Source organism: Molossus molossus, unplaced genomic scaffold (assembly GCF_014108415.1).
Source record: "Molossus molossus isolate mMolMol1 unplaced genomic scaffold, mMolMol1.p scaffold_m16_p_15, whole genome shotgun sequence".
Taxonomy (NCBI): Eukaryota; Metazoa; Chordata; class Mammalia; order Chiroptera; family Molossidae; genus Molossus; species Molossus molossus.
In genome coordinates this window covers 43,843,640-43,861,326 of record NW_023425350.1, presented here as the reverse complement: position 1 = coordinate 43,861,326, position 17,687 = coordinate 43,843,640, and the positions used below count along the sequence as shown (strand labels likewise).

The following is a 17,687-nucleotide window of genomic DNA, read 5'->3' as shown; positions in this document are numbered from 1 at the left end:
ACCTTTCAGTGTACCTGATGACACCAACCAACTGAGCCACACTAGCCACTGCCATTTATCTTTTGTTCTTTTTGTGTTTTTTATAGTTAATCCTCACCTGAGGAAATTTTCTCCATTGCTTTTTATAGAGAGTGAAAGGGAGGGAAGGGGGGAGAGAGAGAGAAACATTGATTGATTGCCTTCTGCATGCACCCCTACCAAGGCCCAGGATTGAACCTGAAACCAAGGTATGTGCCCTTGACCAGGAATCAAACCTGAGACCCTTTGGTGAGTGAGCCAGTGCTGTAAACATTGAGCCACACCAACCAGGGCCATTTGTCATTTTTTATTAGCTCCCAAAGTGGTGTAAACCCTCCTGGAAATGCAGGAGGTGGGAGATAGCAGCATATTATGCAATGGATGACATTCGTTGAAGATTTTTTTTTTCTTATATAAAAGGTCACCTAATTATGCCTTATAGTGATGAACTAGGAGAATCTAATTATAAATTTCAAACACAATGGTGTAATGTTTTTTACACGTAATAATGAACTTTTCAAAACATGCACAAAAGTAGAAAGATAGATGTACCTTCCCCCCAGTTTCAACAAACGGTAACATTCTTTTGTTTTAATTTATTTCTGTCTACCCCTCCCCCCATGCTTTTCTCAGCTGAAATATCTTAAAGCAAACCCAGGTACTATGTCATACATCTGTTAATATCAGTATGTATCTGTAATAGATGAGAACTTTAAAAAATATATATATCAAACATGATTCCATTCACTCCTAATAAAATTAGAAGCAATTCCTTAACATCCAGTACCCATTTCATGTTCAGTCTTCTCTGATTGTCTTAAAAAAAAATGTTCTTTTCAGTTGGTGTGTTTAAATTAGTAATCAAACGAGGTCCATATTTTGCTTTTGTCTCTTATACCTTCTTTTATCTATTAACAGTTACTTTTTTTCTCCTTGTTACTTTGTCATTTGTTATGCAGGGTTTTCCACATGCTGGGTTTGACTGACTGCATCCTCCTGGTGTTATTTAACATGTTTCTCTATTCTCTTTCAACTTCATGATTTTTTAAGCTGTTTCATAGTTCCAAAGGGTTGATTGATTAGGTCATAATTTTTCTTGTTTTTATTTTTATTTATTTATTTATTTTTTTGATACATGCCCCTAACGGGAACCGAACCCGGGACTCTGTGGTTCTCAGGCCGACACTCCAACCGCTGAGCCAAACCGGCCAGGGCTTGTTTTTATTTTTTACTTCAGAATTTTCACTAAGGATTTGTTACCTCTGGAACTCTGTCATTGAGTTAAAAGCTTCTTCTACAAATGTCATTAATTGGGTGTATGCATAAATAGGCAGTACAATTCAGTAGAAGAGTTAAATATGTGATTAATAGATATCTTGAAATCAATGGGAAATTATTCTTTGCTTAGATAAAGAAGCATGTTTTTTGTCATCGAGAGAGCATAATTTGTTTTGTTTTATCCTCACCAGAGGACATTTTTGCATTTGTCTTCAGACAGAGCGGGAGGGAGAGGTGGGGAAGAGAGAGAGAAGAACATCGATGCAAGAGAGACACATCAAGTGGTTGCCACCCTCACAACCCCAACCGGGGCTGAGGACAAACTGCAACTGAGGTACGTGCCCTTAGCAGGAACCGAACCCAGGACTCTCTGGTCCGCGGGTTGATGCTCTAAACGCTGAGCCAAACCTGCCAGGGCGCATAATTTGTTTTTAAACATAAAGAAAACGAATCCTACTCAGATCATAACAATAGAAACAAAAGATTCTCAGTATGACGTTTTGGAGGACTAAGAGGAAACTAGTATTCTGTTATAAGGACTGTAGATTGCCATCTTGCAGGTTGTGCACTGTGATATCAATGGATGGCATCCATGGAATTCTGTAATGAGGTGATCGTGATTATGACTTAGGCATTTTAGGTTTTGGATTTTTTTAACAATCGAAAAATCTCTTTTGGTAAGAACTTAAAATAATTGAAACATTGTTGCGGAGTGAAATCCTGATGTGATTTTTATCCCATTTAATGAATATTGATTAAAAGTTAAAATCACACTATTTTCTTACAGTGGTTTTTGGACCGCATGGCTGATGATGACTGGTGGCCAATGCAGATATTAATTAAGTGCCCTAATCAAATTGTGAGACAGGTAAGAAAAAATTTATTTGAAAAAGAAATGGCTTTTAGGTTGCTTCTAAATTTGCCTGAGACTGTGTCTTAACCCAGTTTTTATAATAGTTTGGAAAGAATGACCTCTTACTATAAAAGTCATTTTGTTATTGGTTTTACCCATCTTTTGTTTTTTTGGTTTTTTTTAAGCAAATCAAATATTATTTCAATCAAGCAATTTAAATCGTTTCACATGTCCTGATGACAGGAAGATAGCTCTAACTACCTATTCTCTCATATTCGACTCTGGCTGCTTTATGAGTTGTGCCGATTCTTTTTCAGATCCTTAAGATATTCTAACCATGGGAACTGAAATGACCTTGAAAGTTAAATAAATAGTTTATAACTCATTTCTGTGACAAGTCCTGAGCTGTCACATGAATATTTATTTTTCTAATTGGAAATTTTAGACAAGGAAAATATAAATATTACTTTATATTCATTTATGACACAAAATCAAACATTTGATCTGAAATATGACACTTTTCAGTTATTTTTGCAAGGTAACTCTTATACTATAAAATTCACCAAAACCTTTCAAAGTGTAAAATTTAATGGTTTTCAGTATGTTTTCAAACTTGTGCAACCAGCATCTTTCTGATTTTATAACACACCAGAAAGAAGCCCCATATCTGTTAGCAGTCTCTCCCCATTTTATCCTCTCTCTTCTCACCAACCCCTGGCAACCACTAATCTGCTTTCTTTTTCTGTAGATTTGCCTGTTCTGACCAATTCATATAAATGGAATCATGCAGTGTGTGGTCTTTTGTGACTGGCTTCTTTGATTTAACAGTATTTTCAAGATTTATCTGCTTTAGATTATGAATCTGTACTTCATTTACTTCATTTCTTTTCATTGCCAAATAATATTCTATTAAATGAATATTCCAAATTTTCTTTATCCATTCAGCAATCGATGAGCATTTGGGATGTTTCCACATTTTGGCTATTTGGAATAATACTGCTATGAACATTTGTGTACAAGTATTTGTGTAGACAATATGTTTTCAGTATTTTTTGATATGTACCTAGGAATAAAATTGCTGAGTCATATGGTCATTTTGTGTTTAACAGTTTTAGGAACTACCAAACTGTTTTTCATAATTTCTACACCAGTTTATATTCCCAGCAGCAATCTGTGAGGATTCCAGTCTTACTACATGTTCTTCAGCATTTTTTACTGTCTTATTTTAGCTATCCTAATGAGTATGAAGATAGTATTTCATTGTGGTTTTGTTGTATTTCCTTAATAATTAATAATAACGAACATCTTTTCATGTACTTATTGGCCATTATTATATCTTATTTAGAGACTCTCCACTAATTAAACGAGTTTTATGAAGCTTTGTTTTTGGTAATTTCTATTACTGGAACTTATCATTTGTTTTATTTATCTCTTACTGTAAAACTGAATATTGTTTTTCAAGCTAACTTTGCCTTATATCTTCAGTCTGTAGTTGAGACTCTAGGAAAGCTTTAGAATGTCAAAGATTTAATTTGTGGGCAAAATATAAATGGATGACAGAAAATTTTGAATCGTGTACATTTTTCAGTATATTTGTTAACCTAATGTGAGTTGACTCTTGGATTTTTTTTTTAATCTTTTCAGATGTTTCAGCGTTTATGTATCCATGTGATTCAGAGACTTAGACCTGTGCACGCTCATCTCTATCTACAGCCAGGAATGGAAGATGGGTAAGAAGTATCTTTTTTTGGTTGATGTTGTTAATCCTCACCTGAGGATATTTTTCCATTGATTTTAGATAGAGTGCAAGGGAGAGAGGGAGAGAGAGAGAGAGAGAAAAATGTCGATGTGAGGGAGACCTATAGATCCATTGCCTCCTCCATGACCCTGAGCAGGGCCGGGGATTGAACCTGCAACCCAGGCACGTGCCCTTGACTGGAATCAAACCCGTGACCCTCCGGTCCTCAGGCTGCTGCTCTAACCACTGAGCAACTGACCAGGGCAAGTAATATCTTTTGAACATTTTATTTTTAAGCTTTTTGATGACCTGCTTACAAAGTATTTTTAAACATTCACACTGAAATATTTAGGTTCTTTAATTTTTAAAAATTCTGTAATAATACAAATCAAGAAGGAAAAACCTGTTGGTTGTTTTATTTTTAATTAAGTGCATCCTAAAATTCTCTACAGATATCTTTATGACTTCATCTTTTGTTTATATTGATTTAGCTAGACACAATAATTGGAATCCAACTACTTATATTTTTGTAATTGGTATTTATTATTACAAAAATGAAGATAAATTTAGGTTTGGGTTTTTTTTTAAATCCTCACCTGAGGACATGCTCATTGATTTTTAGAGAGAAGGGTAGAGAAAGAGGAAGACATCCATCGATTGCCTCCTATTAGGCCCCAACTGGGGATCAAACCCATGACCTTGAGATGTTTCAGACAGCACTCCAACCAACTGAGCCACACTGGCCAGGACAAAATTCAGGTTTTTAAAAACAGGTTTCCTCCTAGAGTATCTGTCTCCAGACTTCATATTTTCTCTAAGATATATTAAATTGTGTTTTCAGGTCAGATGATATGGATGCCTCAGTAGAAGATATTGGCGGTCGTTCATGTGTCACTCGGTTTGTGAGAACTCTGTTATTAATTATGGAACATGGTGTAAAACCTCATAGTAAACATCTCACAGAATATTTTGCCTTCCTTTACGAATTCGCCAAAATGGGTGAAGAAGAGGTGAGGCTGTATCTTGTTTATATTTCTGGTATTATGTACCTATTTTCAGTATTTAAAACTTGTTTTTACATTATATTTTTAAAATCAATATTTTTATTTTTAGAGCCAGTTTTTGCTTTCATTGCAAGCCATATCTACAATGGTACATTTTTACATGGGAACCAAAGGGCCTGAAAATGTAAGTATAATTCTGTCTTATGTCAGGGACTTAGAGGCCATGTTTACAAGTTTGTATCATAGAAAATCATTAGATGTTAGAACCCTTTTTTTTTTTAAATCCTCACCCAAGGACATTTTTCCATTTTTTGTTCAGATAGAGTGGGAGGGAGGGAGAGAGAAACATTGACGTAAAGGGACACATTGAGCAGCTGCCAACCCACACGACCAACCAGGGCCAGGGACAAACTGCAACCGAGGCACGCGCCCTTAACGGGAACCGAACCCAGGTCTTTCTGGACCACAGGCCGACGCTCCAACCACTGAGCCAAACCAGCCAGGGCATAGAACCTTTTTAAGTCTCTTCTTGCCCTGATAGTAGATCATTTTAAGGGTATAAGTTTGATTGATATATTTAAGGGATATGGCAAGAGAAAAAACAATCAAGTAATAAATTTCATTGGCAAGGCCCTGGAACAAAGCAAATAAATATAGGCAAAATGGCCAACACCTACTTTGGGGTTTTAGCATTAGCATATTGTTTTGGTGAACATTTTTGTTGCCCATATTTTTTGTCAGGGTCTTTCAAAAACTTAAGTAGCTGATCTATTCATATATTAAAACATTAAAGTGAATTTTATGTTGTCTGTAATGACCACATTGGATTGAATGCTTTATTTGCGCTATCTTATTTAATCCCTTTGCAACCCTAAGAGGTAAGTACTTTTGTTATCTCCATTGTACAGAAGAGGAACTTGAGGCATAAAGACATTAACTTGTTTTAGATCACAGTGAGTTGGGCTTTGATCCTTGGTCAGACTCCTGACCTAAACTATTAATCACTATGATATATATATATATATATATATATATATATATATGCTTCTCAGAATATGGACAGTTATTATGTAATTATAGCCTATGGGGCTACTTGTTTAGACTGCTTTACTTTTGCTTTTTTAGATCTTAAAATCTTTTTAGTCCCTTGAATTTCAAAACCCAAGTAAATGTCTCTTTGAAATACCTGCTATTTGGATTATTTGACAACTGTAAATAAGGATGCCTTAATTTGTAGAATTGGCAGTTTTATTAAATAGGAACTATTTTAGCATACTCACAAATTTTGATCCTGATTTATCTTCCAAGGGGCTTGCCTATAAAAAGAAAAGAAATTATTAAAGGATTTATTCCTTTAGGTAAGGTAAATAAAGTATCGAGAGTCATTGCTTTACAATTGTGCCTATTAGGTCTAAAATTGTCCTGAATGTAGTTTAGACTTTTAAAGTTAGGGTTAGGCCTTTGAGTGGTTGTTTTTTATGATTCATACTCCTGCCATCATCTACCCTGTATAGTTACATAAAACAATCAAGTTACATGCTCTCATTGTTAAAACTAATATTATATTAAATTGGATTTTGTTTTACTCTAGCCTCAAGTTGAAGTGTTGTCAGAGGAAGAAGGGGAAGAAGAGGAGGAGGAAGAAGATATCCTCTCTCTGGCAGAAGAAAAATACAGGCCAGCTGCCCTTGAAAAAATGATAGCTTTAGTTGCTCTTTTGGTTGAACAGTCTCGCTCAGAAAGGTGAAATGTTTCAACATTCAAAATGCTTAAAGCATGTGCAGTTTTATTCCTTTTACATGATTGTTTCACCAGTATTAACTCAGTAGCTTTTGTTATTTAACTCCTTTTAAGTAACACCACATTTTACCAACTCTTGTAGCTTAAGTATTTCAATCCTTTGTACCAAACTCGTACTTTATCTGAGTCATGTTAGAAATATACATTGAAGAAATTATACAGTAAAATATCTAGCAAAATTATATGTGCATTCATCCTTTAACCTAGCAACCCCACTTCTGTTCCCCAAATATAGAAAGATGTGTGTGCAGTGCTATTTATTGCAGCAGTGTTTGTAATAACAAAAGACCGGAAATGTCCACCGAGAGGGAACTAATTGAAAAAACAGCATGCATTTCATAGAATACTCTATAGCTAAAAAAAGGAAACATATCTTGGCCAGTGTGGAGCAGAGAATTGAGCATTGTCCCATGGACTGAGAGGTCCCAGTTCGATTCCTGGTTAGGGCACGTGCCTGGGTTGTGGGTTTGATCCTCAGTAGAGGGCATGCAGGAGGCAGCCGATTGATATTTCTCTCTCACATCAACGTTTCTATATCTCTCTCCCTTCCTCTCTCACTCAAAAAATCAATAAAAACTTTTTTTTTTTTTAAAAAAGGAAGCATGGGACATAGCTGTACTACCTTGGAGAAGGCTTTAGGATAAGTATTACCAGGTGAAAAAAGCAAGGTGGTGAAAAGTGTAGACAGTATACTACTTTATTAGAAAGGGGAGGCTATGAGAAAGTAAGAGAGAGGGAATGAGAGTGTCCCCTCATAGATCTCCTGATTGCAAATTTGCCTACTTGCTAAAAATTTTTGTAATCCCAAAATCAGTGTTCAGGGAGCATTTACAGTCATTATGGACTGTACATATGTAGAAAGTACATATGTAGAAAGTACATATGTAGAAAGTACATATGTAGAGCGGAAAAAAAAAATTGAGTTGCCTGTTGTACACTTCCCCGAGTGAGGTCACATGCAGTGACACTTTACCGTGTTTCCGTTTTCATACTCTAAACAATGTTCTTTTCACAATATATATCACATTTTTCACGTTTCTGCTTTTTGTTGGTGACTTGGCCATTTAAAATGGCCCTCGAACATAATGGTAAATGCTGCCTTGTTTCCCTAAGCTCAAGAAGGCCATAATGTGCCTTAGGGAGAAAATACACATGTTAGAAAAGCTTCATTCAGGTATGGGCTATGATACTGTTTACTGTGAGTTCAGTGCTAATAAGTCAACATTGTGTATTAAATTAGGTATCTTTAAATAGAAACACGCTTTAAAAAAAGGTAACATATCTATTTGTTGACAAAAATTTTGTGACCAGAGGCTCTTAAGAACCTATAATGCTGTATTTCCTCTACAAGCAGTGATTAAGTATTTCACTGATTTTGTGTTTGTAGCACTTTTGTAGAACAATAGTACTACAAATAAGAATTTACTGTATTTTTTTTTTTAATTGAAGGCTGAATCAAAAACAAAAGAGTTTCCTATGGTTGGGGAGGGAATGAAAGCTTGACTTATTTGAATATACATTATTTTGGTATTTTTGTTTTACCTTTGGAATCATGTAAATGTTTAATATAATTACTAATTCATTCATTTGTTAAATGCAATCCCTAAAAATGAAAAGCAGACTGAAATAAATGAACCTAGCTATGTATTGAGCTGATGGTGTAGCCAAAGGAGAGGAGCTAAAGTAACTTCAGAGCATATTAATTTAACTGTAAATTGCTAGTAGGAGGTACCTAGAGGACAAAAAAAAAAGGTACATGATCCTAAACTGTTTTGAAATTATTCTGAAACTTTTTATATTATAAAGCAAGTAATTGTTAATGTCATTAGAAACCAAGATTCTTAGCAAAAGAAATACAAATATAATAAGGTTTTTACATGACTTATTTAAAAATGAATTAAAATATCAGTAGAATTCATGATGTATTTTTGTCCTAAGCAAACACAAAATGTATTATATACCTCTATTTTCTGAAAAGACCTAGAAATCCTGTCCAGCTCAGAATCAATGAGTGCCCATAACATCTAGATTATAGTCTTTAGATACCATTTCCCACTGAAAAAAATTACAGTTCCTTGGAAATATGGCCAATTCCAGGTTTGGGGCAAGAAGCGAATGGGAAGCTGGGATTGTTTTGTCACCTTGGAAAACAGAAACTTACTGAGGTCATGTTAGAAGGATTCAAGAGCCAAGTTAAAGAGGTTTATGCTGGCCATGGATTGAACAACCTGGGCATCAATAATAATAACTACAAGTGGACTAAAACACGTCACAGATGTTTAAATTCATGAGTTAAAAACACAATTAAAAAAAACTTATTGATAATCTTCGGAATATATTAGGAAATGAAATCATAATTTTGGAAACTTATTAAAGAATGATATTAAGCATGTAGCTTTCCTGCAAGAATTATACCTGATGTAAACCAAACCAAATGGTGAGAGGAAGTTTGTCATCAAAGAGGTAGTTGAGCTAATAAGTAAGTAGTGCTGGGATTAGAATATTAATATTTTGCATCCCAAATGAAATATTGGGTCTAGGAAATGATCATCATTGGCTGAAAACATTACAAAAAGAAAGACAACTTAAAAAAAATTTTTTTTTTCTTTATTGATTTTAGAGAGAGGAAGGGAGAGGGAGAGATAGAAACTTCAATGAGAGAGAACATTGATTGGCTGCCTCCTGCATGCCCTCCAATGGAGATTTGGCCCACAACCTGGGCATGTGCCCTGACCAGGAATCGAACTGGTGACCTCTTGGTGCATGGGTTGTTGCTCAACCACTGAGTCACACAAGCTGGGCAAGAAAGATAGCTTTTAATTGTGCTCCTCCTGATGAAATTCATACCACCACTAAAGTATTCTTGATTAAAAAGTCAAACCTAGATTTGATCAAGTCTCTATGTCCAACTACCAGTTTTACTGGAAATATGGAGACAGAGGAACATGTTAAAATACCACCACAGCAAAATGGAAATACGGGAAATTCTACAGGACAAACCACCTGCTTTCTTTAGCAGATAAATTGTAAGATAAAAACAAAAGTCATTGGGGAAACAAGTAGGCTAAAAAATTTGAAAGATAATTTCAACCAATTACAACAGAGGACTTTATTTGGATCCTGATTCAAAGAAATTAAGTATAAAAGTTTTTGGGTTTTTTTGTGTTTTTTTCCCCTAAGAAATTTGAGGAAATTATGCACTGGTTATTGTATGATTTACCTAATGGAATTTTTTATTTATTTTGGGTGTGAATAATGGGAGTGTTGGTTATATATTTAAAATTTATCTGTGAGCGATATGTTTTGAGATGTATGGATTAAATGATAAAATATCTGGAATTGCTTTTAGAATAGCTTATATTTAGTAAGAGGTACAAATGAAACCAGATTGATCATGAATTGATAATTAGAAGCTGAGTGAAGGGATAATAAACACTATTCTTTTTTTTTGTACTAAAAATTTGTATAATAAGTTTAAAAGTAATATGCAGTAATTTTAAACTCAGAAGTGAAACTTTCTAGTATTATAAGTTTATTGTGTTTTGAAGGTTCTCATTTCAGAAAAAGCTATCTAAATTAGGCCTATTCTAGTATAACAAAATACTAAATTAATTAAATGGAAATAAATTAGATTTGAGCTTCCATATACCAATTTTGGAATCTTGAAAAATTGTCTAAAATATGTCTAGCAAGCAGGTCTAGCTAGCAGATAGTTCAGAATGATTTTATGATGGTCGCTTGGTATAGTTATAATTGAGTCAACAATTTTGATGTGTGTTATGATGCAAAAAACTACATAGTAGTAAAGAGGGAAGAAAAACTTATTTCTGTTAATGTTTTCTTTCAGACATTTGACATTATCACAGACTGACATGGCAGCATTAACAGGAGGAAAGGTAATGCCTACTCTATTATTGGACCATTTGATAATTACAGAAATAATAACATAACACTTCTTAAATGAACAACTTTTTGCTTTTAACAGGGCTTTCCCTTCTTGTTTCAACATATTCGTGATGGCATCAATATAAGACAAACTTGTAATCTGATTTTTAGCCTTTGTCGATACAATAATCGACTTGCAGAACATGTAAGTGCTGTGAAACTATCTTAAAGTGGTTTTTTTTATAATTTTAAAAATAATATTCTGAAATTTCCCTTTTTCTATTTTAGATTGTATCTATGCTTTTCACATCAATAGCAAAACTGACTCCTGAGGTATGTAAAAATTTATTAATTCGTGTTTTTAAAATGACTACCACTGCCCTTTTTGGCTCAGCGGTTAGAGCATCTGCCTGTGGTCCCGAGAGACCTGGGTTTGGTTCCCGCTAAGGGCATGTACCTCGGTTGCAGTTTGTCCCCAGCCCTGTTTGGGTCGTGCGGGTTGGCAGCACTCGATGTGTCCCTTTCACATCGATGTTTCTCTCTCTCTTCCTCTCTCTCCCTCCACTCTATCTGAACTAAAAAATGGAAAAATGTCCTTGGGTGAGGATAAAAAATAAAAAATAAATAAAATGACTACCACTATTGACAGTGCTTTCAGATGAACCTTTGTAATTGCCCTTGAAAAAAATTTATCCATTTCCCCCATAACAAAACCTATTTTTAAGTATGTAACTTGAATAAACAGAGTTAGCTCTTCGTGTCTTATCACAAATGTAATTTTCTCAATTAAATATAAATTTACAGCCCTGGCCTGTTTGGCTCAGCGGTTGAGCGTTGGCCTGCGGTCCAGAGAGACCCGAGTTCAGTTCCCGCTAAGGGCATGTGATTCAGTTGCAGTTTGTTCCCAGCCCTGGTTGGGTCGTGTGGGTGGCAGCTGCAGCCACTTGATGTGTCCCTTTCACATCGATGTTTCTCTCTCTCTCTTCCTCTCTCTCCCTCTCACTCTATCTGAACAAGAAAACGAAAAAATGTCCTCGGGTGAGGATTAAAAGAAAAATATTTACATATAAGTTCAACATATTAGAGTGTCCTGCCTAAGCTTTAATGTTGTTTGGTTTTAAGCATATAATTGTGCCTAAGGAAAAAATAGACTAACAAGAATACTAGATAGGTGGGAAGTATATAAAAAAATGTACTACAGCATTGTGCAAAAAATATTTTTGTAAAATGGAAATGTTGCAGCTTCTTTGATAATATCTGTCAAATAGTAATACAAACTCTATCTGAGATCAGAGGTTGCTAAAGGAAACTTTTAATCTAAATTATTCTACAAATATGGTTGTGTTATGAACAAGAGTTTTGATTTTTTTTTCTTCCAAATTGACATCCAGAAAAATACATGTTTCTGTTACATGTGGCTCCCATGCAATTGCCTTTGTATTTGCAGCTGATCCTGCTATTTTATGATAGTTCAAGTTCATATGCAGGAGTACTCAGCTCTGCAAACGTAATGCAGCAGATTTAAATGTGATGTATATAAGAGTTATATTTGTTTATTTTCTGCTGATCCAGAGATGGGTTCAAATAGATATAAATACATAGTCTTGTATGTCTCTTACAGGCAGCCAATCCTTTCTTTAAATTGTTGACTATGCTAATGGAGTTTGCTGGTGGACCTCCAGGAATGCCTCCCTTTGCATCTTACATTCTGCAGAGAATATGGGAGGTAAATCTTAACAACAGATGTTTCAGTATTTATTTTTCCGAGGATTTTCTTTGTCGAATACGGTCACTACCATATTAAGTACTAGTTTCTTCTTAACTTGGGTAACCCAAAATGGATTTAGTAAATCACAGGTTGAGGGAGGTAGAGACATTTTAGTCAGAAAGTCTGGGGGAATAAAAGACCTTTTGGCTAGGCTCCCAGATGTTTAAAGACTTTCTCCTAGAGTCATGAATAGCCTTCAGCCAATCCAAGGTTCTCATTTCCTAACCCTCAAAAACAAAAGATTGCCCTGGCCAGTGTGGCTTAGTTGCTTGGGTGTCGTCCCATGCACTGGAAGGTTGCTGGTTCCATTCCCTGTCAGGGCACGTGCCCAGGTTGTGGGCTGGATCCTCAGTAGGGGGCATGCAGGAGTCAGCCAATCCTTGATGTTTTTCTCTCTCCCTCTCCCTTTCTCTCTCTAAAAGTCAATTTTTAAAAATCTTTTAGGGGGGGTGCATTATAAAAAAGTGATAGCAGCCCAAAGTCCTAGAAATACAAATAATTTGACTGAAATGGTAGAGGAAGCACCAACTACTTCCTTTCTTCCAGAGTTACTGCTGAGGTCACAGAATGTCTCCTTAGTGTTGGAAAAGCCCACTCTCTAGACCAGGGGTCAGCAAACTTTTTCTCCTGGCCAGATAGTAAGTACTTTAGGCTCTGTTGAAACCATTCAGCCGCTGTTTTAGCATAAAACCAGCCAAGGGCAATACATAAATAAGTAGGTATGGCTGTGTTCCAATAAAAACTTAGCAAAAACAGGCAAACCACAGAATTTGGCTCTCGAGTTATAGTTTTCCAACCCCTACTCTAGATTCCTAAGATTCCATTTCCCCATTAAAAAAAATCTCCCCAGTGGTGCAGTGAGCTATTTTTCATTCTCACTTATAGTAACATATTGGGCAAACAAAAAGAAATGAAGAGAAACTTTAAAGAATTAAAAGCAGTTTTAAAATAATTTGCAAACTTAAGACCTAAAAGTCGTTGTCTTCTCTTATTGGTCTTATGTAGGAATCCTTGGTTATTTTGTCATTGGCTTCTCTCATGGTCTTATGTTAGAGTTCTTGGTTATTTTAATTTTATTTTGTGAACTAATGACAAATGTTTCTGAATATTTTCTGTTGATAAAAGTAAGTAGCTTTAAAAATGGGAAAACACATGGTTGAAACTTTTTCTAGGCTATAGTTTTCATAAAACTGTTTTGGCTTTTAAGTGTTAATGGCATATACCAAAAGTTAAGAAGTAACTGCTCATTTCAGTTAGCCTTATATTCTGTTCTTGTTTGTTTTATTTGTAGGTAATTGAATACAATCCTTCTCAGTGTCTGGATTGGTTGGCAGTACAGACACCCCGAAATAAACTGGCACACAGCTGGGTCCTACAGAATATGGAAAACTGGGTTGAGCGGTTTCTTTTGGCTCACAATTATCCTAGAGTCAGGACTTGTAAGTCAAATATTCAGAATTTAAAAAACCATTTGTTGTTCAAGTTTTGTTTCTTTGTTTTGTTTGTAAGGTGACTACACTATTCCCGTTGTTGTATAACTCAAATGCTCTTAGATTGTTTCTAAAAGCCAAAGTTATATTAGTATTTGGAAACTTATACCATTGTTTTACAAACATCTGTACTGTTTTTGGTTTTTTAAGGATAGAAAACCATGCCCTTTCTTGAGTGACATCACCACCGCAGCCATTTTTGTGTCTTTGCTTGATGGAGTCACAAAGCATGATTAGCATAAGTAAAGAGAGTGGAAGGGTCAGAAAATTCTTTATTAAAAGTAATTTGAGAAGGCTAAAAGTAAAGTAGTAATAAAGACATAAGTTGAGAGAAAATATTCACTGAAATTATGGGTGTTAAATGATAAACATCTTTATTATACACATGCTAGAAGACAGTAAACAAAGATCTTGGAAGACAGGGACAAATACAAAATATAGGTATTTCATAGAATAGAAAATTGCTTATAAATGAACTTAGAATATGTTTTCTCTTGGTAGTATTCAAAATAGTTAATATTTTAAAAGTGTTTTTTAAATTTTTTTTCTTTATTGATTTTAGAGAGAGAGGAAGGTGGAGAGAGAGAGAGAGAAACATGGATGAGAGAGAACACCAATTGGCTGCCTTTTGGCATGTTCCCCTGGGGATTTGGTGTACAACCTGGGAATATGCCCAGACCAGGAACTGAACCAGCAACCTCTTGGTGCATGGATAGACGCTCAACCACTGAGCCACACCAGTTGGGCAATATTTTAAAATATTTTAATCATTAAAATAATTTGATTGAGCCTAGAATCAGTGACACTCCAGAAGCAACAAACACATTAAATACTCAGAGCTCTTTCTAAACACCATTCTTCAGTGAAAGGAATCACAGTTCTTGGAGAGATGGCTGATCCTCGGACTATGGCAGGGAATATACAAGATGAACCTGGAGCATTTTGTAGAACCAGAAAGTAAAGAAGTCTCAGAAACCAAAGTGGTGGTGGGGCGGGGCATGGTATATCAAAGGGATATAGGACAACCCTGAAAGAGCTCCCAATAACCAAAGCTGGAACAATTTGAGTAAAAAAAATAGCAGTGCTGGATTATATAACCCAGAGTAAAAATAAATATTCATGAGTCCATATACTGATATAAATGATCGAATAAATAAAAGGGAAAGAGATAGATTTCCCCATACAGAATTTCAGATAATTTATGTGTCCCAAGGAGGTGGAGTATAATTCCCCACCCCTTTTGTGTTAGCTTTGTGCCTTGTTTTCAAAAAGTAGAATATTGGAGGTGAGAGAAATAACTTTAAGTGAAGAAACTTGACTAACATTAACTCAGCCAGGTGATTAAGGTTATCATCAACACTGAGAGTCATGTTTCTATTATAGCATGTACCCTTGATGTAATGTGATGCAAAGGACATTGTACCTGTGTGTATGGTACTGTGTGGTCTTCCAAAAACCCATAACCTGAGTCTAACTATAGCTAAACATCAAACAAACCCGATTTGAGGGACATTCTACAAAAATACCTGATCTCAAAACTATCAAGGTCACCAAATACAAGGAAAGTCAAAGAAATTGTCGCAGCCACAAGGAGCTTAAGGAGACATGATAACTAAATATAATATATCCTAGAACCGTAAAAAAAAAGAACATTAGGACAAAACTATTGAAATCTAAAATGTGAAGTTTAGTTAATAATTAAGTGCCAGTGTTGGTTCCTTAGTCATGACAAATGTACCTTAGTAATAATAGCTATTCACAATAGAGGAAGTAGGGAGAAGGGGGTGTATGGAAACTTTCTATTCTACCTATTCTAAAATAAAATATTTGGGAAAAACACCTTTCAGGGGTGGGCACACATAGATTGCCATTGGTGCTCTGCTCATAGGCTTGTTTTTCCTGCCAAGTTAGTTAACCCCACGGTAATGGGATAATTGTAAGAGCTGACACACATGCTGGTTGGCATTCATGTCATGACTCCTGAACATAAACAATTAAACACCTATACTGAACCCCTCCTCTGCCCAAAAAAGTTTTTAGATAGCCACTACACCTAATATTCATGACTGCTTAGAAGAAGTGGCATTCTCATGCATTGCAGTGATATTGTAAGTTAACATTACACTTATGAAAGGCAATTTAGCAGTATGTAACAAGATCATTAAAATCTTTTTGCCCTTTTTAACTCAGTAATATTATTTCAGAGATTCCAATGTAAGTAAGTCATCCAATATATGGATACAATCACTTTTTTTTTTTAATCCTCACCCAAGGACATTTTAACGTTTATCTTCAGATAGAGTGGGAGGGAGAGGGGAAGGAAGAAAGAAAGAGAAACATCAATGTGAGAGAGACACATCGACTGGTTGCCATCCACACAACCCCAACTGGAGCCAGGGACAAACTGCAACTGAGGTATGTGCCCTTAGTGGGAACCGAACCCGGGTCTCTGGTCTGCAGGCCGCCGCTCTAACCATTGAGCAAAACAGGCCAGGGCCTCAATCACATTTTATAGTTGTGAAAAATTTAAAGCTGGATATTCAGTTAGGAAAAAAATTGTTATAATGCATCATTTCAAAAATATTATAGTGGAGACTATAGTAATATCAAAAAGTGTTTTTGATGTCACGTAACTTGAAAAGGGCCCAAATATATGAATAGAATGAATATAACTTAGAATAAGAATCAGAGTAACATGTATAGATGAAAGATTACAGAGAACTACTTTTAAATCTTACAAAATAACTTTAAGGAATGACTGATATTGTTTAGTCTAGAAAGAAAAAAAATTGAGACATGATAGGTGTCTTAAAATAGTTGAAGAGTTTCCATATGGAAATCGAAGTAGATTTGCTCTAAGTTCAACTGAATACATTTTTTTAAATCATGAATGACTTTTCTCAGTTGCAGTTTTATACAAAAATTTATTAGGATGATACCTACATGCCAACTTTTTATATTTGAAACACATATCAAATTGAGCCATCCTGAAAATAGACTACCAGAGTAATAAACAGGTGAAGAAATACGTAAAAATGGAATATTATGCAGAAATAAAGTTTAATGTGTAATCTATAAAATAGATTACAATTAATTATAGAAACACTGACTTTATTTGCTTTGGCAGTACAATGGAAATGATCAAATTATTGGTAGAATAGTGGAAGAAAGAATTTAGTAGTTGTATTAAAAAGAGTTAAATTAAGTCATTAGAAACCTTGAGGAGGCTCTGTAGTGAGTGTTAGGAGCATTAGCTCCTGAGCTAAACCATCTGGTTTTTAATTCCAGTTGTGCCACTAGCTGTATAATACATATGGGGTAATCTTACCGTTTTAAGTTTGAGTGAAAGTGAGAATAATACAAGTAGTGCCTACTATATAAAGTTATGATGTTAAATAGTAAACAATCAATAAATGTCAGGTCTTGTTGTTACTGATGTTGTTATCATTTTACCATTATCATCATTGTCATTATCTGTGTAACCTTGGTCTTTGTTTCTCCAAGATTCAGATTTTCCAATGTAATATCACCTACCTCCAGGATGGTTGTGAGGATTAAGTGAGATAATGTTTATAATGTACTTAGCTCAGCGCCTTGCTCATAATAACTGCTTTTACAGATTCAATTAATGAGTCATTAACCTCTCAGAATTATAACATAGGCTTAATAAGATTTTTCAGGTATGCTGAAGGAGAGATTTTTTCTTTGTGTACAAAGTTAGCCTAGAAAACTTGTAGAGATTTCCCAAAGTTAATGTACTATAATTGGCATATATGATCTTATATATTACAAAGGACTTTTAGATAGATCTCATTCTGTCTTTATAATGTAAGTAAATTTTACCATTATCTGT

At 35.0% G+C, this 17,687-nt stretch overlaps 1 protein-coding gene across 9 annotated transcripts in view; it reads left to right on the top strand.

Moving 5' to 3' along the window:
• The window catches only part of USP34 (ubiquitin specific peptidase 34), a 255,792-nt gene that overhangs the window by 210,438 nt on the left and 27,667 nt on the right, over positions 1-17,687 (top strand). For all 9 annotated transcript variants that reach the window (XM_036262508.1, XM_036262511.1, XM_036262510.1 and 6 more), the window contains 10 exons: positions 2,084-2,164; positions 3,794-3,879; positions 4,729-4,897; positions 5,001-5,075; positions 6,483-6,634; positions 10,539-10,587; positions 10,677-10,781; positions 10,865-10,909; positions 12,198-12,302; positions 13,636-13,783. In XM_036262508.1, the coding sequence (XP_036118401.1) occupies positions 2,084-2,164; positions 3,794-3,879; positions 4,729-4,897; positions 5,001-5,075; positions 6,483-6,634; positions 10,539-10,587; positions 10,677-10,781; positions 10,865-10,909; positions 12,198-12,302; positions 13,636-13,783 (1,015 nt within the window). The remainder of the gene's footprint in view (positions 1-2,083; positions 2,165-3,793; positions 3,880-4,728; positions 4,898-5,000; positions 5,076-6,482; positions 6,635-10,538; positions 10,588-10,676; positions 10,782-10,864; positions 10,910-12,197; positions 12,303-13,635; positions 13,784-17,687) is intronic.